At 44.3% G+C, this 26,004-nt stretch overlaps 1 protein-coding gene across 1 annotated transcript in view; it reads left to right on the top strand.

Moving 5' to 3' along the window:
- SMC5 (structural maintenance of chromosomes 5) overlaps positions 1–19,641 on the top strand; it is a 49,132-nt gene extending 29,491 nt beyond the window's left edge. Inside the window, exons 14-24 of the mRNA XM_082241696.1 lie at positions 77–250; positions 577–746; positions 2,162–2,285; positions 3,624–3,746; positions 7,324–7,449; positions 13,208–13,303; positions 13,979–14,083; positions 14,901–15,020; positions 16,643–16,822; positions 16,903–16,998; positions 18,761–19,641. Coding sequence (XP_082097822.1) covers positions 77–250; positions 577–746; positions 2,162–2,285; positions 3,624–3,746; positions 7,324–7,449; positions 13,208–13,303; positions 13,979–14,083; positions 14,901–15,020; positions 16,643–16,822; positions 16,903–16,998; positions 18,761–18,892 — 1,446 coding nt within the window. The 3' untranslated portion in view covers positions 18,893–19,641. The remainder of the gene's footprint in view (positions 1–76; positions 251–576; positions 747–2,161; positions 2,286–3,623; positions 3,747–7,323; positions 7,450–13,207; positions 13,304–13,978; positions 14,084–14,900; positions 15,021–16,642; positions 16,823–16,902; positions 16,999–18,760) is intronic.
- Positions 19,642–26,004: the final 6,363 nt, after the last annotated feature.

Genomic DNA, 26,004 nt, shown 5'->3' with positions numbered 1-26,004 from the left:
AGACTAACATTCGGGATGTTAATAGCTATCCCTCTGGAGTTGATATAATTGTAGTGTGGTAATTTTGTGTGTGCAGGTCATAAAAGAAACCAAACTGAGAAGCATCTACACAGCAGAAGAAAGATATGTGGTAAAAGTGTCTTTTTACACAAATCAGACCATTACCAGTAATACATCACTGAGGCCGGCACAGTTCCTTACTGTCACAGTGGATGCAGACGAAAGAAGGCAGTTGGAAAATCAACAGAAGGTAAGCTGATTTATCGTGATGGTTTAGGAAAACAGCAGTTCATGATTTGAAATGTTGGGACTTATTAATCCTGTAAAGTCTTTGGTCAGCAATTTTGGCTGGTGTTCTATATCTGTTTTTCACCACATTTAACACTAAAGCTACAATTTGAAAGTAACTTTCAAATATCACAAGAATATTTGCACCTGAACTTTAAAATGCCTTCTTAATGTAATTAATACTGTTAGCATTTGGGGGGGGGGGAATACTCCCTGTTTTTAAAATGGTTGCCTGTGCACTATGAACACATCATACAATGGGATTTTCTTCTGCACTTTTTACTTTAGGAAATTTCAAGGCAGCTGGAGTTGCTGGATTCTAAAATGGCTTCTCTCTCTACACAACAAAAACATATGGAACGCAGAGATAATGACCTCAGACAACAGAAAAAGTTGCTATTGGATAGAAAAAACAAAAGGAAGCAATTGGAATCAAAAATTAGTATGAAAAGTGACAGGTATATCTATTTTATATATTTATTATGTAGAGAAACAGCACTCCGAAAACTGAGCCGAACCTGGATCAGAACTCTTACTGCTTTGATAGTCCATTGATGATCATGGAGCCATTTAAATGATGAGGAAAACCTGTCATCCTTCTGCTGAGCACTGTGAACTTCTGACTATGATAAAATGGATATGAGAGATCAAGATGGAAATAGGGGATTAATGATCTACAAGTCCAATTAATCTTTCCACCCTTTTTAAAAGACTTTTAAAAGGCAAATAGAAATGTCATTAGAATTTACATAATATTTTGTTTATATTATGTATTTTATATTTTATTTATATTTATATTCATATTCATATTTTTGCCCTTTAAGTCCTTAGTCCCCCTCAGTTTTTCTTACTTTGCTTACTTGCAGGGTTTGGACAGTTCCGTTCCCTTTGCTCTAAACTTTGTTCTCTTTGCTACACTGTTACCAGGGGGCAACCGCATAAGCGCATACTTGCATGTGCATTGTACGGTTTGTAATTTAAACATCAGCTGTAAAAAAGAAGGCAGTATGGACAATCAAATTTAATTACTTGGCTTATGAAAGTTATAGAAATATTGCATTGCGGGGGGTTGGGTTAGATGGCCCCGGGGTCACTTCCAATCCTACAGTTCTATGATTCTATTAAATTGTGGGGAAAGTAAGGAAAGGTATGTGCTGAGAATTTGAAGTTCTGTGTGTGCCTCTTAAAAAATTGTTGGGCACATGGAAATGCCGTTTACCTTCCCACTAGAAAGCAGTACCTATTTATCTACTTGCACTTAAGGGTGCTTTCGAACTACTAGGTGGGCAGGAGCTAGGACCGAAAGACGGGAGCTCACCCCGCTGCGGGGATTCGAACCACCGACCTTCTGATCGGCAAGTCCTAGGCTCTGTGGTTTAACCCACAGCGCCACCCGCACCCCCCCAAATAATGCTATACTTTGGCTGTATAAATAACTCCTTTGGTGTTCATAGAATCTGCTATCCCTTTGGTGGGCAATTTGCATAACATGACAACTAGGATTTCAGACCTGACCCCAAAAATGGTTAAGAGTTGACAGAATTTAGCTTGAAGAATTGAGCTAATGATGACAGGCATCCCTGTTTTCTCCTGTGCTTGTTAACGTCAGTCAGGACAGAGCTTGTTAATTGAATGATAGGGCAGATGTGTTTTAGAGGCACTATTGAAAATTAGGTTTTTATTTATTGTGAAAGGTTTGTAGACTTTACTCTTTTAAGTTCTTCAGCTTGCACAGGATAGTCTGATTTTCTGTACTTTGAAAGGCAGTTATCATGCCTCCTCATTGTCAAAACATAAATCTAGCCTTCATAGGGTTGAACTAGGATTTTTGTAGTAATTCAAACAGCATTGCCCATAAATCTTCCTTGCGCAGTTTGAGACAAATGGAACAAGATGGCGTCAACCTGGAAGAAGCGTCTGAGCAAGCGAATATTGCAGTAAAACAAATTAACACTGAAAAAGTAAAACTCGTCACAGAATTTATGCAACTAATAAAGGTAAACACACATCTCTCAAAGGCTGCTTTTGGTACTGTTGGTGTTTTATGAGTTTATTCAAATAATGATGAACTCCTCCCTTCCCCAAAACGAAGACCTAATTGATAGATGTATTGAACATTTTATTTCTCAATTGCTTGTCACCTAGAGGAGTCCATTAACATCAATGCTGTTATGAGCCTGATGCATGACAGTGCAAATGTTCCAAAGGAATAAATAGTTACAAAAATGCCCACTCATAAGTATATTACAAGGTGAAGGGTGGGATATAAATTTTAATAATACATAAATAAATAATAAAAAGTGCTTTGCGCTATCATTCTGGCAGGTTGGAATGAATTGTCACTCGCCCTGGAAAAGCAAACTTTATTCTCAGTTGCCAAGTGTTTGATCAAACAGAAGAGGCATTGCATCTGGATAAACGCCAGATTGAAGAATAATACAGTGGTGCCTCGCAAGACGAAATTAATTCGTTCCGCAAGTTCTTTCTTCTTGCGAGTTTTTCATCTTGCGAAGCACGGTTTCCCATAGGAATGCATTGAAAATCAATTAATGCGTTCCTAGGGAAACCGCTTGCCAGGCTGGCGGTGCGGAGAAGGGCTTTTCTTCTCCAGCCGGGAGAGGGTCGCGGGGGGTTTCTTTAGCCCCGCGCGCGCTCTCCTGGCTGGAGAGGTGACGGGCGCCTATGGAGGCTCCTGCCATAGGCGCGCGTCACTTCTCCAGCCGGGAGAGGGTCGCGGGGGGCTGGTTTAGCCCCGCACGCGCTCTCCCGGCTGGAGAGGTGACGGGCGCCTATGGAGGTTCCTGCCATAGGCCCGCGTCACATCTCCAGCCGGGAGAGGGTCGCGGGGGGTTTCTTTAGCCCCGCGCGCGCTCTCCCGGTTGGAGAGGTGACGCGCACCTATGGAGGCTCCTGCCATAGGCGCGCATCACCCGGGAGAGGGTTGCGGGGGGGCTGCTTTAGCCCCACGCGCGCGCTCTCCCAGCTGGAGAGGTGACACTCGGCTATGGAGGCTCCTGCCATAGGCGCGCGTCACCTGGGAGAGGGCCGCGGGGCTATGGCTTCTTTAGCCCCGCGCGCGCTCTCCCGGTTGGAGAGGTGACGCTCGGCTATGGAGGCTCCTGCCATAGGCGCGCGTCACCTGGGAGAGATTTCCCTATGGGCTTTCATCTTGCGAAGCAAGCCCATAGGGAAATTCGTTTTGCGAAGCGCCTCCAAAACGGAAAACCCTTTCGTCTAGCGGGTTTTCCGTCTTGCGAGGCGTTCGTCTTGCGGGGTACCACTGTAAATGCTTTTCTTTTTAGCAAAATCTTCTAAATGATACTTGTTTTCCACAGAGTTGTGTGACCTTGAACAAACAGAAAACAGATTTGGTTCTACAGAACATGAAAGCAGCTTTCCACAAGAGCAGACTTGAGGCTGAATATAAAGCCTGCGCTGTCCAGCTACGAGCTGCAGAGGTAAGACCTGCACTCTCACACTTGTTGAATGAGCTTGAAAACCTATTTTTATATATGGAATGCTGTTTAGGGGACGGGCCATTGTCCTGTGTGAGAGGACATGCTCTTCCTGCAAAAGGTGTCTTCAGGTAGGACTGAGAAAGTCCCTCTCTGAAACCCTTGGAGAGCTTTTGCCAATTGGTGTCCCCAGCATTTTGCCAGGAGGGATCAGTGGTCTTACTTGCTGCAAGACAGCTTCCTTGTTCATGAGTATATTCAATCAAGATCTGCAAAATAATATGAAAAGGCACAATGCTTACCTAGGGCACCAGCATTTCACATCCTTTTTACACACCCTGACAGATAGGGAGAGCAATTTCCCTGATAGTTTCCCTTACCTGCTAAAGGAAGCCTATCCTTGAGTTTTGAGGGCTGCAAATGCAGGTAAATAGAGCACCATTAATAGCAGCAATTAACTTCTTTTGTTAGTGAACTGTGCTGATGGTCTTTAAAAAAGGCTTTGTACAAGTAGTGGCAGACAGGCAAAATCCAATTCAGCCTTTTTCTGTGGGAGACAAATGCTGCATATGTGGGTTCTGTCAGCACAGTGATTCATAAGAAAAGTAAAACATTATCTCTTAGATTAGAATATGTTTTCCTTGCTAACATTCATGAACATTTAAAAATGACACATGCACATTAGCAGATTTTATGTGCTTTTCTTGTTCAGTATAGCACCTTAGATCAAGAACTCTAATATTTATCTTAAGCAATTTTGGTTATTTAATTTTCTTAATAAATGTGAGAGGCAACTGTGTTTGTGTGTGACCCATATGGAACAGTAGGGAGGATTGGTAGCCCCATCTGCCCGTCAGATAATTGGCCCAGCCGCCTCTGTGTTTGACAACTGTTTTGAGAGAGACTTGATAATTGTCTTGTTTGGATTAATTGATTTTTATTTTATTTTTTGGAACACGTGCCGTGGCACATTTGGGGAGAAAAACCCACCAAGTACTGTTCAGAACATACATTGCAGTATTTATTTTAGAATGAATTTTAAGAACACAACAATCATATTTTCCTTCTGTGTTATTTTTCATAATTAAAAGTTTTGGAATACTGTTAGAGTGGCAATCTTTTCAGCTCAGTTCTGCATGGAAGTGTTAGTCACTGGCTATTTTTCAGTAGACTCCCATCCTTTTACTCCTAATGGAGTCAAATAAGACATATGAGGAAATACCAATACTCTGCCAAATATCTCTTTCTGAACAGGCAGAAAGAATAATTATCCTAAAGACTAAGTTTATCATTATTATTTTAGATAGTCCAGCATGATGCATGTTTTACCCTTCAGAAAATTGTTCTTTTGGCAGATAAGAGAATTTCTCTGCCCCTGTTTCACTAGGAGCAGCAGCTCACAGGGAGGGGGCTGCACGTGCCTGAGCGTGCCTGAGCCAGCGGCATCTCTAGTGCGAAGGGCGAGGCAGAACTCCTGCCAGAGTGTCCTCACAGCACTTACTGACTCCTGATTTCCTCTGTAACAAGAATGGTATACTGAAGTCTGGTAGCTACCATAGTGCATTGTTTGTTTGTTGGTTGGTTTGTTTGCAGCATTAATACCGGATGTAGCTAACCTGAGACCCTCTAGTCTCCAGCTCCCATCAGCCCCAGGCAGCGTTGCCAGTGAGCAAAGAGGATGGGAGTTATGAGTTCAACATCTGGAGAGACAAACGTATTAATAACTCCTGATTTGTAACCTGCTTTTCAACCCAAAAAGTCTTCCAGAGGGGCTTTCGGGAATCCATAATTATACAATCTCTGCCCTTGGGCTCACAACCTAAAACTCATAACACAAAAGGAAACATGACTGGGAGGGAAGAGGAAAAAAGCAAACTCGGGCACTAATTCTTAGTTACGTATTTGATTCACTCCCAACAATCGAAACAACTTCTGAGAAGTGGCTGAACCTTGATGTTGTCCGTGACTGTTTGGAGCCTAGCAGAGTTCTGGCAGTGTCTCATCAGTTCCTCCATGACCTGAATGCCCCCCCCCCCCCAGCTGATGGCCCTGCTGCCTTATTCACAGCACAGTTCTGGCGGCTCAGCCAAGCTGCTGGTAAAAGCAGGAGCAAGTGGGGAAAGGGAAGATGGCAGCTCCTCTTGCTGTGAGCTGCTTCCTAACCCTTGAAGCTTGGGCATTTTTCTCTCTCCTGTGATTCTGAAATGCCTTCTGTGGATGAATATGTTGCTGTACAGAGATTAATAGATCAGACTGGTCTGTGCCTTTAGGTTTATTGATTTATCTATGGCATTTATAGCCCACCTTTCCTCCATAGTTTTCTTCTACTCCATTTTATCCTTGCCACAGCCCTGTGAGGTTAGGCTGAGACACAGCGAGTGGCTCAAGGCCACCCAGGGAGCTTCATGGACTCTTTGGCCACTACACCCCACTGGCTCACTTTCTCACAGACGAGAGATAGCAAGGGGGGAAAGGAGGGGAAGAAAAGCAAGCAAGCTCCGTGCCAATGCTTGACGTTCCTGGATATTCAGATCAGATGGTACTTGTGGCAAATTGGCCAGCTCTCTTGGAGTACACACAACAGCCGTCTTCCCCGGCCCGGGGTGGGGATCAGCACGGGTTACCCTATTGCTTTGCCATCCCGGGGTGGCTGCTCTTGGAGTCTGGCATTCGCTTTGGCAGCTCCCTGCAGCTGCTCTTTCTCTGGTCCCGGCTAGTCTTCCTCTCGCTTCTCTTCCTAGGAGGCCGCAATGGCAGCCTCCCTCACAGCGCTTGCTGTCTTGGCCTGGGGCAGAAGTCAGGTTGCTCTTCACCTTGGCCGGGCACAACTCGCCAGCGACCACACGCTGTGCAGTGATAGTGTGCTAGAAGTCCTAGGCCAGGACACCCCGGGCTGTGTGCGTATGCGTGAAATAAATAAACGCTGGAAATCCAAATAGATGTGTTTTCCTCCATTGAGATGGGTCTAGATTTTATCTTGTGGAAAAAGTTTGTGTGAGAAACAGCTTTGTGGACTAATTCACACAATTATTTTTAGGTTGTGAGATGTAGGTTGAATAACACTTGCAGGTGTTGAAAAATTATTTAAGGGTTTATCTACAATGCTACAGATGATGTATTTACTTAAGGCATTTTGTGCCCCACTCTTTAACCAGAAAGGGTCCTAGAATGGCTTACGAAAATCAGTCGTAGGACTGTCCCTTTGCTCAGGGTGGGAAGGCCTGAAGTGCAGGAGGGAAAGAGCCAACTCAAGCACAAGGCCTTCAAGGTCTGTGCTGATTCTGGCTCCCTCAGAGCCAGGAAGGCAGACCCTGCCAGGTAGTGCTTCCCTCAGACTTCTGTCTTGATGGCAGCGCAGACTCCACAGGAATGAGCCCTCCCTTCCGCACCCGGCTGGTGTCCTCCCTGGGGCCTTTCGACTTGTGGCTCCATTTTTAGTTTTTCAGAGTAATTATTTATTTATTGAATTTATAGCCTGCCCTTCCTCCCAAATTCTGAAGGCCTTGCTTTGGTCAACATTTTGCTGAGTTTTTCATGAAAATAATAATACTGCCTCCCCCCCCCCCTCTGTCTATTACAGCAGCAGCTTTTGGAGCTGGATGAAAGGAGACGCGCCCTCTTGGAGAACTGTAAAGGTTTAATGGGGAAAGCTAGGCAAGCTTGCAACCTTCGTCCAGATCAAAGTATTCCAGAACATTTCAGCAACGTAAGTGCCACAACAAAGGACTGACACACAGACACACACACAACTAAACCCCAGGCGGAGCCATCTTTTGTTGATGGAAACTGTTGCACAATCACATAGGACCATTTTTGCTCTGCTCCGAAGTGCCTGTTATCTTTTAGAACAGTTCAAGAAAATGAATAGGAAAATGTTTTCAAAGTCATCAGTACACCTCATATTACCATATATTTGAAGACACTTCAAAAACTTATTTTCTAAAAAAAATTATTTTTATTGAGTTTTACATAACCAATTTGAATTCAAACATTATACATCAACATCATCATTTAGGATTCCCTGAATCCTTCGACTCCCCTCTGCCCTTCCATGGTTACCATTATCAATCTCTCCCCCCCCCCAACTGTCTCCCTTGTTTTCTCTATTTGTTTAACAAAGAATCCATTTTTACCATAGTTCTTTGTATATTACAAGCATTACTCAAATCCTGCCAAAGTTTTTAGTTGTTTGCAGTGTTCTCTTAAGTACAGTCAGACCTCGGGTTGAATGTGCTTCAGGTTCAGCACTGTCAGGTTGCACGCTGCGGCAACCGGAAGTAATGGAGCATGCTACTTCCGGGTTTTGCCGCATGTGCAGACGCTCAAAATAACATCACACGTGGAAGCGGCAAAACGTGACCTGCACATGCGCTGTCACGTCTTACGTTCCATTCAGGATGCGAATGGGGCTCCGGAAAGGATCCTGTTTGCATCCCGAGGTACCACTGTACATTGTAAATTTTCCCCATTCTTCTTAAAGTTCTCTTCCTGGTTTCTGATTTTCCCAGTCATTTTTGCCATTTCGGCGTAGTCCATCATCTTCATCAGCCATTTGTCTCTGGTCGGAACTTTATCGTCTTTCCACCTCTGGGCCAGTAATATTCGCACTGCTGTCGTTGCGTACATGAATAGTTGTTTCTGCTCCTTTGGAATCTCTGCACTTAGAAGACCTAGTAGAAAAGCCTCAGGTTTTCCTCCAAATGTTATTTTAAACATTTTTTTAACTCATTGTAAATATTTCCTAGAATGCTTCTGTTATCTTGCACGTTCACCACATATGGTAGAACATGCCTGCCTTTTTACATTTCCAACAAACATTTGGAGCAGTTCTGTACATCTTTGCTAATTTTACAGGTGTTGAATACCACTGATCTATCATTTTCATGTAATTCTCCTTCCAACGCACAGCACACTGTAAATTTTAAATCCTCCCTGACACTTCATCACTGAAACCTGGTGGGATAAGTCCCACGATTGGAATGTAATAATGGGGGGATACAATCTATTTCAGAGAAACAGACCAGACAAGAAAGGAGGAGGAGTGGTGTTATATGTCAGGGATGTGTATACCTGTGAAGAGATCCAAGATTTAGAACCTCACAGCCAAAGTGAGAGCATTTGGGTCAAAATTAAGGGAGAGAAGAATAACAGAGACCTCATTGTGGGAGTTTACTATAGATCCCCAAGCCAAACGGAGGACATATGTCAGGGGTTCAGAGACAGAGGCACAGGTGAGGGGGGAGACTGAGAGCGATGGGGAAGAATCCAAGGACAGTGAGGATGACAATGACTTGAGGTCTTCCATGAGTCTCTCAAGTGAATCGGAGGATTCCCAGAAGGGGGCGCCCCTAGTCAGGCCAAGGGGGGTCACAGGGGGGACCTGCCAGGAGCAGGGAAGCAGCAGGGAAACCCCGAGTAGGAGTGGGAGATCGGGGCCGGCTTCCCAGCAGGAACGAAGTGAAGAGAGTGGAGTTCCCAGTGTGACACACGGAGCGGAGCAGGATGGAGACAGGGGAAGGAGATCGGGGCAGGGCGTCCTGCCGGAAAAGGCGGAGAGTAGTACAGGGAGTAGTGTAAGTGTCAAGAGGAAGGTCAGGGGTAGCGAACGCGCGCCAAGTTCAAATGTGGAGGCGCGCGGAAATGGAGAGAGCCCGGAGGAGGAGCCTGGCCCCAAAGCACGAAGGAGGGGGGAGCAGGCATCTGAGGAATCCGCTTCAGGAGAGAGCGGGAGGGAAGGAACCCAGGGGGGCAGAAAGACCCTGCGGAAAAGGAAAGACAGGAAGAGGTGGACTAGCACAAGCCTCTTAAGCTGGTGTAGGGGCGGGATTGATTCAGAGGGGACTTCAAACGTCTAGCCTAAGAGACGCGGGGCTGCGCGCTCCGGTTGTGGAACCGATAATGAACTGCAATAAACATCCTTGTATATAAGAAGAGCCTGGTGTTGGTCTTTTGTGAGCTGAGACCTGAGGCAGCCCTGACAACATAGATGATGCCTTCCTGGAACAGATGGCCAAGCATGCAAAAGGAAGGGAGATAGTAGTAATGGGGGACTTCAATTACCCGGATATTTGTTGGATGTCAAACTCAGCCAAGAGCATAAGGTCAAACAGATTCCTCACTGGCCTTGCAGACAACTTCATTGTCCAGAAAGTGGGAGAAGTAACAAGAGGAACAGCCATTTTAGATCTGGTCCTAACCAATGTTGATGACCTGGTTAGTGAGGTAGAAGTGGAAGGATCATTAGGCGCGAGTGATCATGCTCTTCTGAAGTTTACTATACAGCGGAAAGGAGCAGCCAAGCATACTCCTTAGCAGCAAATTCCACTGTCGAACAGCTCTTACTGTCAGGAAGTTCTTCCTAATGTTTAGGTGGAATCTTCTTTCTTGTAGTTTGAATCCATTGCTCCATTGCTTTCTTGTAGTTTGAATCCATAAGAGCTGTTTGACAGTGGAATTTGCTGCCAAGGAGTGTGGTGGAGTCTCCTACTTTGGAGGTCTTTAAGCAGAGGCTTGACAACCATATGTCAGGAGTGCTCTGATGGTGTTTCCTGCTTGGCAGGGGGTTGGACTCGATGGCCCTTGTGGTCTCTTCCAACTCTATGATTCTATGATTCTATAATGGTCAGGGGTCCCTTTTCCTTTACCTTTAAGCCACTCAGATAGCCTTTTTGGATGAAGGGCAGGATACAAATCCTGTAAATAAAATAAATGATAAATAAGAGTCTGCTCTGATCCCAGTTTGGCACTTTGGAAAACAGCCTGGCTCAGTCTGAGGTGGTCTGATTTGGCGGCAGCGGTGGGGGTTGACGCTTTATTCTGTGCTTTATTATGGGATTTTATTTTTAAATGCCTTTTTATCTTTTGTGAGAAGTTTATGAAATTTGCACGCCAAGTAGCCCCTCTGGAGCAAATAAAGCTTTTCAAATTACAGACCAAGTGATCCTGGGGTTTTGTTTTGGACTTTTTCTCTTTTTCTTATGTTATGCTGTGCCCGTTCAAAGTTATGAAATGGAACAGTAGTGATTTCCCTACCAGAGAAGATCTTGTAGTTTTGATGTGGACATTGTTTTTTTTTTATGTGGGGTTGTTGTTTTAGGGGTTCTTTTAATAGGTTAGATTAAAAAACGAAACAAAAATATACTGGCATCTTATGGTGAAAACAACATTTTATAATCACTTCAGCTGACACAGGATAATGGCACACTTCCAAGAGGTGCGAATGGGCTTTCAGAATTATTCCTTTTATAAACATTACAACACAATAACACTTCCCTGAAAGAGTGTATTGGGGTCCTATTATTGTTAATGGGGGAAACTGACCCCTGTGATTTAGTAATTAGTGGATCCGAAATTTTTCCAGTGTTGTTTCTTCTTTGTCTTGCTACAATGCGTGAAACATAAAGCTAAACAGCCTTTTTACTCTGAAAACTTATATTCTATTTATTCACCTTTGGCTTCAGCCTGGGCAAAGCAGCCTTGGGTGCCTTCCCCCCCCCTCCCTGCATGCATATTTCATTGCCATAATAGATTTCTAATATAGTTTAGTATATAGTATTGCATGATTATAAATTCATTAATAATTCATTAAATAATAATTATAATTATAAATACTGATTGCCTATTTAATGAATCACGTTCATTATTATTAATCAGTGTATATCATAGAATCATAGAATCATAGAGTTGGAAGAGACCACAAGGGCCATTGAGTCCAACCCCCTGCCAAGCAGGAAACACCATCAGAGCACTCCTGACATATGGTTGTCAAGCCTCTGCTTAAAGACCTCCAAAGTAGGAGACTCCACCACACTCCTTGGCAGCAAATTCCACTGTCAAACAGCTCTTACTGTCAGGAAGTTCTTCCTAATGTTTAGGTGGAATCTTCTTTCTTGTAGGTTGGATCCATTGCTCCGTGTCCGCTTCTCTGGAGCAGCAGAAAACAACCTTTCTCCCTCCTCTATGTGACATCCTTTTATATATTTGAACATGGCTATCATATCACCCCTTAACCTCCTCTTCTCCAGGCTAAACATGCCCAGCTCCCTTAGCCGTTCCTCATAAGGCATCGTTTCCAGGCCTTTGACCATTTTGGTTGCCCTCCTCTGGACACGTTCCAGTTTGTCAGTGTCCTTCTTGAATTGTGGTGCCCAGAACTGGACACAGTACTCCAGGTGTGGTCTGACCAGAGCAGAATATACATTAGTTAATATTAGCTTATTATTGTTAGAATAAGCTAGTACTAGAATAACATTAGAATATACAATAGTTAATATACATTAACTATTGTACAGTGGAACCTCAGTTTTTGAATGTAATCTGTTCCAGAAGACCATTCAACTTGCGAAATGTTCAAAAACCAAAAACTGAAAGCAGAAGCCTCAATACAATAGGGAAACTCAAAACTGAAGCCGCGTAGCACATTTGGCTTCCGAAAACCAAAGCAGTTACTTCTGGGTTTTCAGCATTTGGAAGCCGAAATGTACAATGATGGAGGCATTTAGGTTTGATTGTACCAGAATAAATATTTTACAATCTCAGAAAAATTTTGATCATATCTATAAATATTAGTTACAGTTAAAATAAAGAGCAGATTATCAATCATTAATGTAATTCCCAACAAGGCTTCCTTTATTATAATGATTTATTTATTAAACAGAATTTATGTACTGCTTAATTTCCAAAAAGTTTATGTGAAACAATATAGACTGCACTAGTTCCCAGGCCCAATTCAAAGTGCTGTATTTAACCCATAAAGCCTTAACAGTTCAGCAGTGCAATACCTCAAGGACCGGCTCTCCCATATCAACCTACCAGGACCCTGAGATCATCCTCTGTGGCCTTTCTTTGTGTGCCTCCTCCTTGAGAGGTCCAGAGGGTGGCAACATGAGAACGGGGCCTTTTCTGCAGTGGCTCCCCATTTGTGGAATGCTCTCCCCAGGGAGGTTCAGCTGGCACCTTTTATCATACAACTTTAGGCGCCAGGTGGAAACATTCCTCTTTAACCAGGCCTTTGGCTGATTAACATCCAATACCTTTTTAAAATGTGTTGTGGAAGGGGGGGGGATTATTGGGTTGTTGCAGACCTTAGAACACTCCAGGCAGCCTTTGGAAGGCACAGCCCATAGAATGCTTCCTGCTACTCCTGCATAAGGAGCTTACAGAGGAGCTGAGAATTAAGGGCGTGTATAAGAAATGGAAGAAGGGGGAAATCACAAGTAGCCAACAGTTGTAGGGGGAAGGTGAGGCTGGCTAAAGCGCAGAATGAGTTCAGGCTTGTAAGAGAGGTCAAAAATAATAATAAAAGGTTTCTTTGGCTATGTCCAAAGCAAGAGGACGAACAAGCAAGTGGTAGGTCCTTTGCGTGGAGAAGACAGAGAATACATATGAAGGAGCAATTTCTATTCAAATCCTAATCGAGGTTTTTGCAGGGTTGTTGGCATTGATACCAAGGTCCTTTCTTTTAGGCATTCCTTGCTCTTCCAAACACACTGGATGAAATTGACACTTTGCTGAATGAGGAGAAATCAAGAGCTTCCTGTTTCACAGGCCTCAGCGCTTCAGTATGTATCCCCAGTATTTAACTCCCACACTGTACTACGTTGCTTAGTAATAACAACAATAATAAGCTAAGCAGCAGGAACAATGTGTTGTAAAATGCCATATTCTGAATCTATTAGAATTCTAAATAGCCTTTTTTCTCAGAGACCACTGTGTTCTGGGCTGCTTCTGATTTTTTAAAAAGAGGAAAGAAAAAAACAGCGATTGCAGGGGGAGGGTGGAGAGAATTAGCTTTGGCTCAAAGTACAATTGATGATAATGATAAGACTGGTTTGGTTAATGCCCCTTGGTCTTGGGTGATGTGCTGTGGGGAGCTGAGGAAAGGCAGAATTGTTCACCTCTCCACCCTCATGCTCCCTTTGCACCTAAAAGTCAGGCCCTCCACCCACCCATTTTTATATTTGATGGAGGCCGATCCAGTTTTAAATAAACAGCTGTGCTGCTATTGAATGTTTGAGGTTCTCCCAGTAAGAAGTGCAGTGTTGCCTCATATTCTTTTCACTTGAGCTAGAAATGTATTTTGTATTGTGACTGTGTAACCAGGTTTCCGTGTCTGTTTTCTATTTCAACAAGTAATGGGCCTTGTAGTTTTCTTTCTTTGGATTTGGATTGTAAAACGTCTGTATTGTCCACTTGGAAGATGTCGCCTCTTAAAGAGAGTCATGTCTTCCTGCCAGGTTGTGGAGGAATGTAACAAAAGGACAGAAGAAATAGCGCAGGTGACAGCGGAGCTGGAGGAGAAGAAAAAAGAATTGGATGACTATAGGCAGAATATTTCACAGGTATTATGTGTATTGGTTATTATTGCCATTATTTTCACTCCATAAGGCATTATAATATAGGGGAGTGTATAAATAGCTGTTGGCCTTCTAATAAATCATCATAATAAGTACAGTCTACAAATCCATCCTTGCAAGAGGTATATGAATGGCAGTGGTACACGGAGGCAGGTAACTCGCAAGCCGAGTACACACTGCCGCCGGCAGGTTCAGCCAGCTGGAGCACAGGACTAAGGACTTGTGGAACGCCCACCCCCACCCCCCACTGCCATAGCATGGCAGCACAGTCCTAGCACCCATCCATGGTAACATGGATAGCACATGGCATCCGGTCGCCACTGAGTAGCTTCCATGTGCAGTGGGGTGGCTTCATGCACATCAGGAGGTCTGTGTGGCCAATGGGAGTGAAGTTGGTAGGAGCATACTTTGTGTTTGACCTGCACAGCTTTGGGGCTTTCAGCAACCAAGACAACTTGATGAGAATATCCATTCATGCACACCCTGCACATGCTGGCATTCAGTGCGCAGGTCTAGTGTCAACACAGCACAGCCTCTGCCTGGCACTCTTGTTTCCCACGGGGGGGGGGGCAACTGGCAGTGTAGCCTCCCCTCTTCATTTCCCCCACCCCCAGTCCCTGGATCACAGCTGGCGCAGCACATTGGTGGACATGCACCTTCTAACCCATGTGTCAGATGGTGTTTAGGGACACCATTAATAAAGAGCATATTTAAAACTTTAACCTCCTGATTGCTGCAGCACAAAGATGTGTATCTGCTGTAAAATTGCTCCTCGTAACATGAGTGGTTTTTTTCTTTTTAGGCTAAGGAAAAGTGGCTAAACCCTTTGAAACAGCTAGTTGAGCAAATTAATGAAAAGTTCAGTGGCTTTTTTAGTTCCATGCAGTGTGCCGGGGAAGTGGACCTACATACAGAAAACGAGGTATGATTATCAGTGTTACATTTTGTCTAAGATTGAGAGGAAACTTCTCCATCTGGATATCTGAATCTTCACGCCTATATTAAAGAATAAGGAATACCCAGTTGTTTTCTCATGTTGTCACTTTTGAAACATTTCTTGGAACGTAGTGGCAGGCTTTCTTGGGAAGTATAAACTGTTTTGTTTCCAGACTGGCATTAACAATAATGTTCTATACCAAACCCTGGCAAGCAGAAGTTTTATTTAAGTGTTTTCAGAGCATCTAAACACTTCAAATACATAAAAAGTAGTTCCCAGTGCTCTGCACTAGGAATTGAGACCTTGAGTAGGTTTATTTAGATGAAAGGGGCAGAACATGCTCACTTTGGAGTCGGCCCCAGAGAACACATTGGCAATGCTTGGTTTGGAATGAGCATATGTAGGATACAACTGAGAAGGAGAAATCAGACCATCAACTCAGACCAGGAAACAGCAGGGGCAGTTTAACCTCAATAGTCTTCCTTTCTCGCTTGCACTCCTATGGGGATAAGGGAAGTGCTGTGTTTTGGGAGTCCCCTGTGGGGAGGTAAAGCCTGCCTTCTGGCCCGAGTCTCACTGATGGAAATCCCTGCAACCACATGGAAATGCATTACACATGCACACAAACCGTGTGTGTTAGCCCTGCATCCACCACCTTCCATGAATCATAATTGGCAAGTATTTTGCTAGTCAAAATTTAGCAGTTGGGGAGCAGAAGGGAAGTGCCTATTTGCTATTACAAAATGTTAGTGCTGGTTTGTGCTGCTGTGTGAGCACAGCCTTTGGCTTCCAGATGGTCTGGGAAAGATGTTGTGCAAGTGCCCCTTCCTGCCTGTTGAGTGGAAAAGCAGTCTCTTCCATAACAGGAGTATTGTGTTAAGGCTCAGTTTGACACTGCTGCAAGTGTGCTTGTGTTTTTTCATGCTAGTACTGGAGCATAGTTGGGATTGGGATTGGGTTGTTAGATAAAGCTGAAACAAGACTCCGGTCCATGATTTGAAGTTAGTTTGGGGGGGGGAGTTGGTATTAATTGTGGTTTGGTATGCTGTCTGAATGACAAACCATAGTTACATCTACTGTATTTCTCTGCCTCCTGGAGACAGGAATAAATGTATGGCACTGAGTGCCAAGAAGATGGGAAATGAAAGCAAATAAGCTTTTGATTTGATGTGATAGCAGCATTTTCTCTCTTTGATTTATTGTACATGACTATGTGCCAACTTAGGGACATGGGTGGCACTGTACGTTAAAACCACAGAGCCTAGGACTTGCCGATCAGAAGGTCAGTGGTTCAAATCCCCGCGACGGGATGAGCTCCCGTTGCTCAGTCCCTGCTCCCGCCAACCTAGCAGTTCGAAAGCACATCAAAGTGCAAGTAGATAAATAGGTACCGCTCTGGCGGGAAGGTGAACAGTGTTTCCATGCGCTGCTCTGGTTCGCCAGAAGCAGCTTAGTCATGCTGGCCACATGCTGGCTCCCTCGGCCAATAAAGTGAGATGAGCGCCGCAACCCCAGAGTCGGTCACGACTGGACCTAATGGTCAGGGGTCTACCTTTACCTTATGTGCCAACTTGCAGATCTCTAACACTGCTATCCTGTTATGACAGGAGGAATATGACAAATACGGGATTCGGATTAGAGTCAAGTTTCGCAGTAGCACCCAACTTCACGAACTGACTCCACACCATCAGAGTGGAGGGGAGAGAAGTGTTTCGACGATGCTGTACCTGATGGCTTTGCAGGAACTCAACAGATGCCCCTTCAGAGTGGTGGATGAAATAAATCAGGTACATATGCCAGCACATGAAAGGGTATACTGTATTCATTAGCAGGAGAGAAAATGTTAACATGTTTATTTCTTTTGCAGGGAATGGACCCAGTTAATGAAAGGAGAGTCTTTGATGTAGTGGTTGAAACGGCTTGCAAAGCGAGCACTTCTCAGTACTTCCTTATTACACCAAAGGTGCGTACTTATGTGGGTGCTATGCGTGACAGAGTAGTGATACTCTGAGTAGACCCATGAAAATCAGTTGCCTTAAAGTACGTCTGAGTATGACTTAGTTGGTTATCACTCTACGTTATTTACAATTCTTTATTCAAACAACAGCAACAATTTATTATTTATGCCCCACCCATCTGGCTGGGTTTCCCAAGCCACTCTGGGCGGCTTCCAACTGAATATTAAAAATAGAATCAAACACTAAAAACTTCCTAAACAGGGCTGCCTTCAGATGTCTTCTGAAAGTCAGGTACAGTACTTGTTTATTTCCTTGACATCTGGTGGGAGGGCGTTCCACAGAGCAGGCACCACCACCGAGAAGGCCCTCTGCCTGGTTCCCTGTAACCTCACTTCTTGCAGTGAGGGACCCGCCAGAAGGCCCTCAAAGCTGGACCTCTGTGTCTGGGCTGAACAATGTGGGTATAACCTTCAGGTATACTGGGCCAAGGCTGTTTAGCACTTTGAATTGTGCTTGGAAACATACTGGGAACCAATGTAGGTGTTTCAGGACCAGTGTTATATGGTCTCGGCTGCCACTCCCAGTCACCAGTCCAGCTGCCGCATTCTGGATTAATTGCAGTTTCTGGGTCACCTTCAAAGGTAGCCTCACATAGAGCACATTGCAGTAGTTCAAGCGGGAGATAACTAGAGCATGCACCACTGGCGAGACAGTCCACGGGCAGGTAGGGTCTCAGCCTGCGTACCAGGTGGAGTTGGTAGACAGCTGCCCTGGATACAGAATTGACCTGCACCTCCATGGACAGCTGTGAGTCCAGAATGACTCCCAGGCTGCGCACCTGGTCCCTCAGGGGCACAGTTACCCCATTCAGGACCAGAGAGTCCTCCACACCAGTCCGTCCCCTGTCCCCCCAAAACAGTACTTCTGTCTTATCAGGATTCATCCTCAATCTGTTAGCTGCCATCCATCCTCCAATCGCCTCCGGACACTTACACAGGACCTTCAATAACTTCCCTGGTTCTGATTTGAAAGAGAGGAAGAGCTGGGTATCATCCGCATACTGATGATCACCCAGCCCAAACCCCCTGATGATGCATAATATTGATGGGAACATTTTCCAGAACATCTAAAACCTGTTTTAAATCAGTCTATTCATTGACATCCCAAGTGCAATCCAATGCATAGGTATGGTTTTATAAAATCCTTTATGCTTGGGGATTTTCATACTGGAAGCAGCATCATAACCCTTTGAATGCTTCTGTTCTTTGAGACTTGTAGGCAGCTCTGATTTAATTCCATCTCTTTATAATATCAAATAAAGGAGGCTGAAGCAGGTCCTCCAATTTTGGTCCTGGCCCCATGGAATTTCCTCCTGAGGGGGATCCTAACCCTGCAAATATTAAGGGGGAAGGTTAGTATTTTCATTTTGGCAAGCATTTAATTATGCTGGACTGGGATCCAGAGATTCTCTTCCTTTGGCAGAGGGAGTTTGCCTATGGAAGGACTTCTTTTGATAAAAAGGAAACCTTTGGCTCCAACCCATTGTGATTATTATGTTTTAAGGTCTGAAACGTTAAAATGCAGTGTTAATATGTAACTACCAAAATGCATATGTGCCAAAAAGGAGAAAGTAAGATAGCATTTTGTTCCTGAGAAACGGACTGTGGCTGATGTGGAAAGTACTGGTGTATATTGACTAAGAAACAAATGTGATTGGCAATGGACAGACTCTTTGTAATGGAGCCTTCTTTCTTGATTTGTTGACAGCTCCTGCAGAACCTCACTTATGCACAGAGGATGTCGGTGCTGTTGGTCTACAATGGATCTTCTATGCTAGAATCGAACAAGTTCAGCCTGAAGTGCTTCCATAGGAGACGGCTGCGATTTCTGTGTTCATAAAGGTCTTCCAGGTGCCTTTTGAAACTTGATCAAAATTAGTTGGAAAAGTCCAAATAACTTTTATTTATTTTTATTTTATTTATTTACTTAAATGCACAACTCTCTTGAAGAGACTTACATGAGTATAGTGTATACTTCCTTCTACCTTACAGGTCATTGTCCTCTGCAAGCACTTTTAATATTGGCCACCTTTCAGTCTGCTTTGGAAGTGAATTGGTGAGGGAGACACCCATGTAGTCTTTCACAGCTATGTAGCTTTGCTGTATTTAAATTCTTTTTATATGTCTTTTAAATGTTCAGACATAGCTTTGGCAGGTTTTGGTGAACTGGTAAAGATTTCACCAAATTTGTTCAGCAGGAAAATATAACTGTTTTCACTGCCCATGGTTTTGAGCTAAAAGAGACTATGCAAGCTTTTTAAAGACGTGATGTATGGAGTTAATGCAAGATGCTCAACTATAAAAGTACTTCACAATTGCTGCTAAGGTACTATCTTAATTTACTTGTGCTATGGGAGAGGATGAGAGGTTTCAGACACTTGCCAAGAATATAAAATATCCAGTGTGGTTTTTTTCTTTGTCTAATCAGAAACTATTTGTTTAATTGGTGGTTCTCATTTTGTACAATGAACTATACTTAAAAGATGGGATATGCTTAAATTTTAACCCTGTAAACCTTTTTATGTAAAAAAAAATCTTCTGGAAAAAGCTACCAAACTATTTTTTGTATAATAAATTTATATTGGAAATTATTCATTAGATCTTTGCTACTTGAATCATTGTGCATGACTAAACTAGGAAACCTAACTCAATATTTAGATTCTTTAAATATGAGAAAAATGCAAATAAAACTACCATAATACTCATGTTCAAAATGGGATGAGAAACATTTTCAGTTGTTTGATACTATCTTGGTCAGCAGATTTCCTCAGACATTAATTTTGTCTTTGTGAAAATGAGATGTAAAGTTTGTCCAAGACAAACAAAACTGGAAAGGGTGGAATAAGTTTGTCATTCCCAGTCTGTGATCCTTGGAAGGCTGTCTCTGGGATCATAGGATATATTGGAGCTCCCTTTCTGATGGAAATCTGATGCCCACTCTGGGCTGCTGCAAGAATATCTGATGGACTGGCCCTGCCAGTGTTAGTCAGGCTGAAGGGGGTGTTCTGAGAATGTCAGGGGGAGGGTTTTGGAAATAGCTTGGATCCAAAGTCCTCCTCCCCTGACATCACCACTTAATGCCCCCCCCCCCCAAGATTGAGATTTAGTTCAGTTCGGGTTATTATTTCTAGTAGGCGGGAAGGTACTTCAATTGAGAGCCTGGCCAGGCTCTGGGAAAGGCAGCTGAATCACCTTCCATTCTCCCACCCTTATGTGAGGGGGACAGCCAAATTGGATACAGTCGTATTTGAAAATTAATTCAAGATTGAAATCCAGGCATCAAATTATTCTGTATGTGTGTATACAGTTGATTCTTTATCAGGTATATTCAAGTGTGAGCATTCCTGAAAAAGTCATTCTTAAAGTCTCCACAATACATGAAAAAATAGAGCTTAAATTTGAGGTTTCAATAGTACTGGGGAGAATGATTGCGAAACATTCCTCCATCAAAAACCCAAAGCAGCAGATGCCTTAGATAAGTCTTCAGATTGATCTTAATATGTCCACATTTTGAGAGGGGAATGGGCTGTTGTATCATTTGCCAAAATTCTCTCTCTCTCTCTCTCTCTCTCTCTCTCTCTCTCATCTCCAAGTTGGCCAAAGCTTGGTTGGCATTTTGTAGCACAACTTTCCATGTACTACTTTGGCATGTTTCTCACTTTTTTGGGTACTATTGTTTTTAATCCCACTACACAAACAAGAATGACAACAACCCATATTTTGCTGGATCTCTCAGTGGCCTTTGATACAATCGACCATAACATCATTCTGGACCGTTTTGAGGGGCTGGGAGCTGGGGACACTGCTATATAGTGGTTCTGTTCCTTCTGCCGTTTCCAAAAAGTGGTGTTCAGACCCCTGGGCTCTCACTTGTGGGGTGCCTCAGGGTTCTGTCCTCTCCCCCATGCTTTTCAACATCTACATGCAGCCGCTGGGAGAGATCATCAGGGGGTTTGGGCTGGGTGTCCATCAGTATGCGGATGATACCCAGCTCTACCTCTCTTTTAAATCAGAACCAGTGAAGGCGGTGAAGGTCCTGTGTGAGTGTCTGGAGGCAGTTTGAAGATGGATAGCAGCAAACAGATTGAGGTTGAATCCTGACAAGACAGATGTACTGTTTTAGGGGAATGGGGCAGACAGGTGTGAAGGACTCCCTGGTCCTGAATGGGGTAACTGTGCCCTGAAGGACCAGGTGCACAGCCTGGGAGTCATTTTGGACTCCCAGCTGTCCATGGAGGAGCAGGTCAATTCTGTGTCCAGGGCAGCTGTCTACCAGCTCCATCTGGTACGCAGGCTGAGACCCTACCGGCCTGCAGACTGTCTCGCCAGAGTGGTGCATGCTCTAGTTATCTCCCACTTGGACTACTGCAATGCGCTCTATGTGGGGCTACTTTTGAAGGTGACCCGGAAACTGCAATTAATCCAGAATGTGACAGCTGGACTGGTGACTGGGAGTGGCAGCCGAGACCATATAACACTGGTCCTGAAAGACCTACATTGGCTCCCAGTATGTTTCCAAGCACAATTCAAAGTGTTGGTGCTGACCTTTAAAGCCCTAAACGGCCTTGGCCCAGTAAACCTGAAGGAGCGTCTCCACCCCCATCGTTCAGCTTTGAGGGCCTTCTGGCGGTTCCCTCGCTGAAAGAAGTGAGGTTACAGGGAACCAGGCAGAGGGCCTTCTTGGTGGTGGTGCCCGCCCTGTGGAACGCCCTCCCATCAGATGTCAAGGAAATAAACAAGTACTGTACCTGACTTTCAGAAGACATCTGATGGCAGCCCTGTTTAGGGAAGTTTTTAATGTTTGCTGTTTTATCCTATTTTTAATATCCTGTTGGAGGCTGCCCAGAGTGACTGAGGAGGCCAGGCCAGATGGGTGGTGTACAATTAAATAATAATAATAATAATAATAATAATAATAATAATAATAATAATAATAATAAATGTTTAAATTATTATTTATACCCCCTCTACTTAAAAACAGAGATGCTGGAACCACAGGGATGCCCAATGTTTCGTTTACATAGAGACTGCCAATGTGCCTTACTTTGCTAACTATGTTTTTCTGCAGCTCGGCAAACTTATAAAACTTACAAAACTAAAAAGATTACTGTGTTGATAGGAAAGGGGAAGGTTGTTCTTTCCCCCCTCCTGATGCTGCAGGTGTAGCTCTTCAAAGTACTTTGATTTCCATGGCAAAAACCATGGAAGGCCATGCTTTTCTCCACTGTCCTGATTTTGAGAATTCCTCTGTCCACATTGGTACGATGGGCAACATTAGCTGTTGCTTTCATCACTTCCCTTAACTTGGAAGCCTCAAAAACACTTGTTAGTAGTATGTATACAGTATGAGTCGTTGCAAAGCACAGTGTGTACCTTTGCAACAGAGCTTTTCAACAGTGTTCTTTCATCATGCAACTACAGAGCTCGTCTTTGGGGAAAAGCTACTGCTGAGACCAAAATCCTAACCAAATGGTATGCCTTACAGAAAAAACAAGCTCCAGATCATCACATGCACCACCAGAGGCCACTCTAATACACAGTAATGAACTGTGTGGCTGTTTCACCATGCAGGTGATGAGAAGTGCTTGAGAAGGGGGAATACATCTTCCACTTTATATTTGAGTGGGATGCTTGTGTCCCTTCTCAAAATACTTTTGAGCCACACTGTTACCCCACAGCCCAGAAGTCCCTTGGTAAGCTGTGTAGCATGCAGAATAGTGATATGGATGAAGGGTTCCACGTTTGGAAAGAGTTTGTTTTACAGTGGTACCTTGGTTTTTGAACAGCTTAGTTCTTGAACTACTTGGAACCCAAATACTTCAAACCCAGAAATGAGTGTTCCGGTTTTGGAACTTTTTTTGGAAGCCGAACATGCTCCAGTTTGAGTGCACACTTCCATTTTGAGCGTGCGCCACGGCCCCAGTAGTGGCTGCCGCACTTCCTTCCCTTCCCTTTCCTCTTTCCTCAGTACAAAGTGGAGTTGGGCGGCTCCTCGGAATGTAAGTGACTCCAAAGTAGGGAGACTTGGAAGTTGGCGACTTTTCCCCAGTGCGCAGAGAGACGGTGTTTGGGGGGGAGGGTGTGGTGGGGGAACTATGCTGGGCAGGTTGACCTCCCCCCCCCCTCGCCTTCCCTCCCCCATCCCAAGCCCGACTCCAAGCGAGATCCAGGCGAGCCAGCGCAGGCGCTGCATTCACAAGCTTGCACTGCACGCAGGCTACAAGCCACCCGTCTGAGCGGCTGGGGGCACAGCCTGGGGCTGCCGCTTTGTAATGTTGCCCAAAGAGGAGACAGAAGCCCAGGTGAATGGGGAGTGTGGGCAGATGCTGGAAAACATGCAGGGGAGAAAAAGAGGGGGGGGGCTGGCTTGGGCAGGGGAAGAGAACTTTTGCCTCCCTTTCCTTCCCTCCCACTTAAACTCCCCTCTCCTGCATCCAGTTAGCCACCTCCTTCTCCATGCGCGCTCCTCGTCCCTCCACCCACTTAAACTCCCCCCTCCCGCCTGACCCTCAAATGGCAATGGGTAGATCACTGCTAGTTTTGATACTGGGTAGTAGATTGCAGCCTGGTTTCTTGTTTTCATTTTATGGATCAATGGTCTCATTACATAGTAGAATTCATGTTAAATTGCTGTTTTAGGGGTCATTTTTAAAAGTCTGGAACAGATTAATCCATTTTGTGTTACTTTCTATGGGAAAGCGCGCCTTGGTTTTAAAACACTTTGGTTTTAGAACAGACTTCAGAATGAATTAAGTTTGAAAACCAAGGTACCACTGTAATTTCAGCTAATATTGCCGCTCACCTCAGGGGACTAGGTTCTGTGGCAATTGTACTGGCTTCTCAGCCCAATTCAAGATAAGACACATTGGCCTCTTTGGAGCCTTCCCATCACCCTGCCCTTCCCTCTTCTATATTTTAAAATCATGGGGAGAGACCCTACTTAGGGATTATTCAGTGAACCAAGTTAAATCTCATAAAAGGCCATTTTGAGGGCTATCCCAAAGCTCTGTAACTTATTTCCAAGTGAAATTCTACTTTGTCCTTAGAAGATTCTTGCTTTTTTACAGAAGGAGGTGTTTTTGGAGGAGAGAGTTAGGTTGTAACCCTATGCAGGGTTGCATAAGAGCACTCCCGACTGACTGCTGTGGAACTTACTTCTGAGTAAGCATGCACCAGATCAGTCTGAAGATGACAACGGTGAGGTAGATAGACTGCTGACCTCAAGTTGTTGTGAATGGTGGTTGCTGTTGATTTTCTAGCTGCTACGAGTCCAGATGCTTGCTCCTTCTGCATTTATTGCAAGGATTATATTTATTGTTAGGTTCCACGACTGTCTGTATGGGTAAGCCTCCTGCTTTCTAAAGAGAGAAGGCACAGCAACAAATTCTTAAACAAACAAACATTGAGGTCTGCCAAGGAACACTGGGAAAGGAAAGGGAGGGAGCAGAACAGCTTTTCGTTACTTTAAATAAGCAATTCTGGTGAAACCTTATACAAAATATGCAAATGGTTATTTTATCACAGACATTTAGGCAATGCGGCAGGTATAAGGCAATGAGGAATGTTCAAGTTTTGCCAGTAACTTACAGTTAACTAAAGTACAGCTTATTTTAGCACTGTGCTTTTGAGGATGCTGGCATTATAGGTAAAGGTAAAGGGACCCCTGACCATTAGGCCCAGTTGTGGCCGACTGGGGTTGCAGCGCTCATCTCGCTGGCATACAGCTTCCGGGTCATGTGGCCAGCATGACTAAGCCGCTTCTGGCGAACCAGAGCAGCGCACAGAAACGCCGTTTACCTTCCCGCTAGAGCGGTACCTACTTATCTGCTTGCACTTTGACGTGCTTTTGAACTGCTCGGTTGCAGGAGCAGGGACCGAGCAAGGGGAGCTCACCCCGTCGCAGGGATTTGAACCGCCGACCTTCTGATCGGCAAGCCCTAGGCTCTGTGGTTTAACCCACAGCGTCACCTGTGTCCCTGTGCTGGCATTATAGTAGCAAATAAATTAACAGACGCTCCCACGGTGCCCACCTTTATTCATTAGTTGTATCTTGTGGTCTCTCTTCCTTCAGCAGCATGCCTGCAAAAGCAAACATTTCCTCTGTGCCTAACAACTCTGCCGAGGGGGTGGTGGTGGTTTGCATTGTGACTTCCCCTGACACAGGCAGACAAAAATAAATCCAAAAATATCCTGCTAGGTCACCTGCTAAGGTATCTTCCTTATTTCCAGTGATGTAAACATTCAGTGCATAAACCTGTTTCATCTAGGTAAACGTGGGGAAGTGTCCAGCTACAGCTCCATGTTCCCTGATGGTCCTCCTTGATGTCCGAGATCAGGCAAGACGGTTGGAAACACAACACAACCCAGGACAGATGGAGGCGCTGAGCAGGGTGGGCTGTGATGATGAGCGCTTCTTCAGAAGCTATGGAAAGCATCTTGTTCTTTCTGATGGGTCAACAAGGTGCTTTTGAAGGGGCAACATTAGCAATGATCTTCTGTGCCACTAGATATACCTTTGCCACAGTTGAGCAGCTGTGGATCTTAGACACTTACCTGCCAGCAAAAGCACCTTCTAGGTTTAAGCCTTTGTCATTTTGGAGAAGCTGACCTTCAAATGCTTCTTCAGTTTCAGTTATTTCAAACTTTCAATTCATTACAAATTAAACACGTGCTCAATGCTTTCAAATATCTAATCTTAAAATATATATAAAGGTCACCGTTATCTGCCAATCTTTAAGGTTGGTTTACGCATTCTGTGTTCATAACTTGATTCCTCCTCCCTGATTACAGTACTTGCAGCTGAACATGCAAGTTAACTCCATGGCATCTAAGGTGGTGATGGGGGCCGGGGCTGGAAAAATACTCTGCCTGATCTGTGATGCTTGTTCACACTTGCTTGATCTGTGATTCACACTTGCAAATCACCAGTTAATGCTGTAATAATTAGATAAT

Source organism: Podarcis vaucheri (assembly GCF_965113315.1).
Source record: "Podarcis vaucheri genome assembly, chromosome: 11".
Lineage (NCBI taxonomy): Eukaryota > Metazoa > Chordata > Lepidosauria > Squamata > Lacertidae > Podarcis > Podarcis vaucheri.
This window is presented reverse-complemented; position numbering and strand designations above follow the sequence as displayed.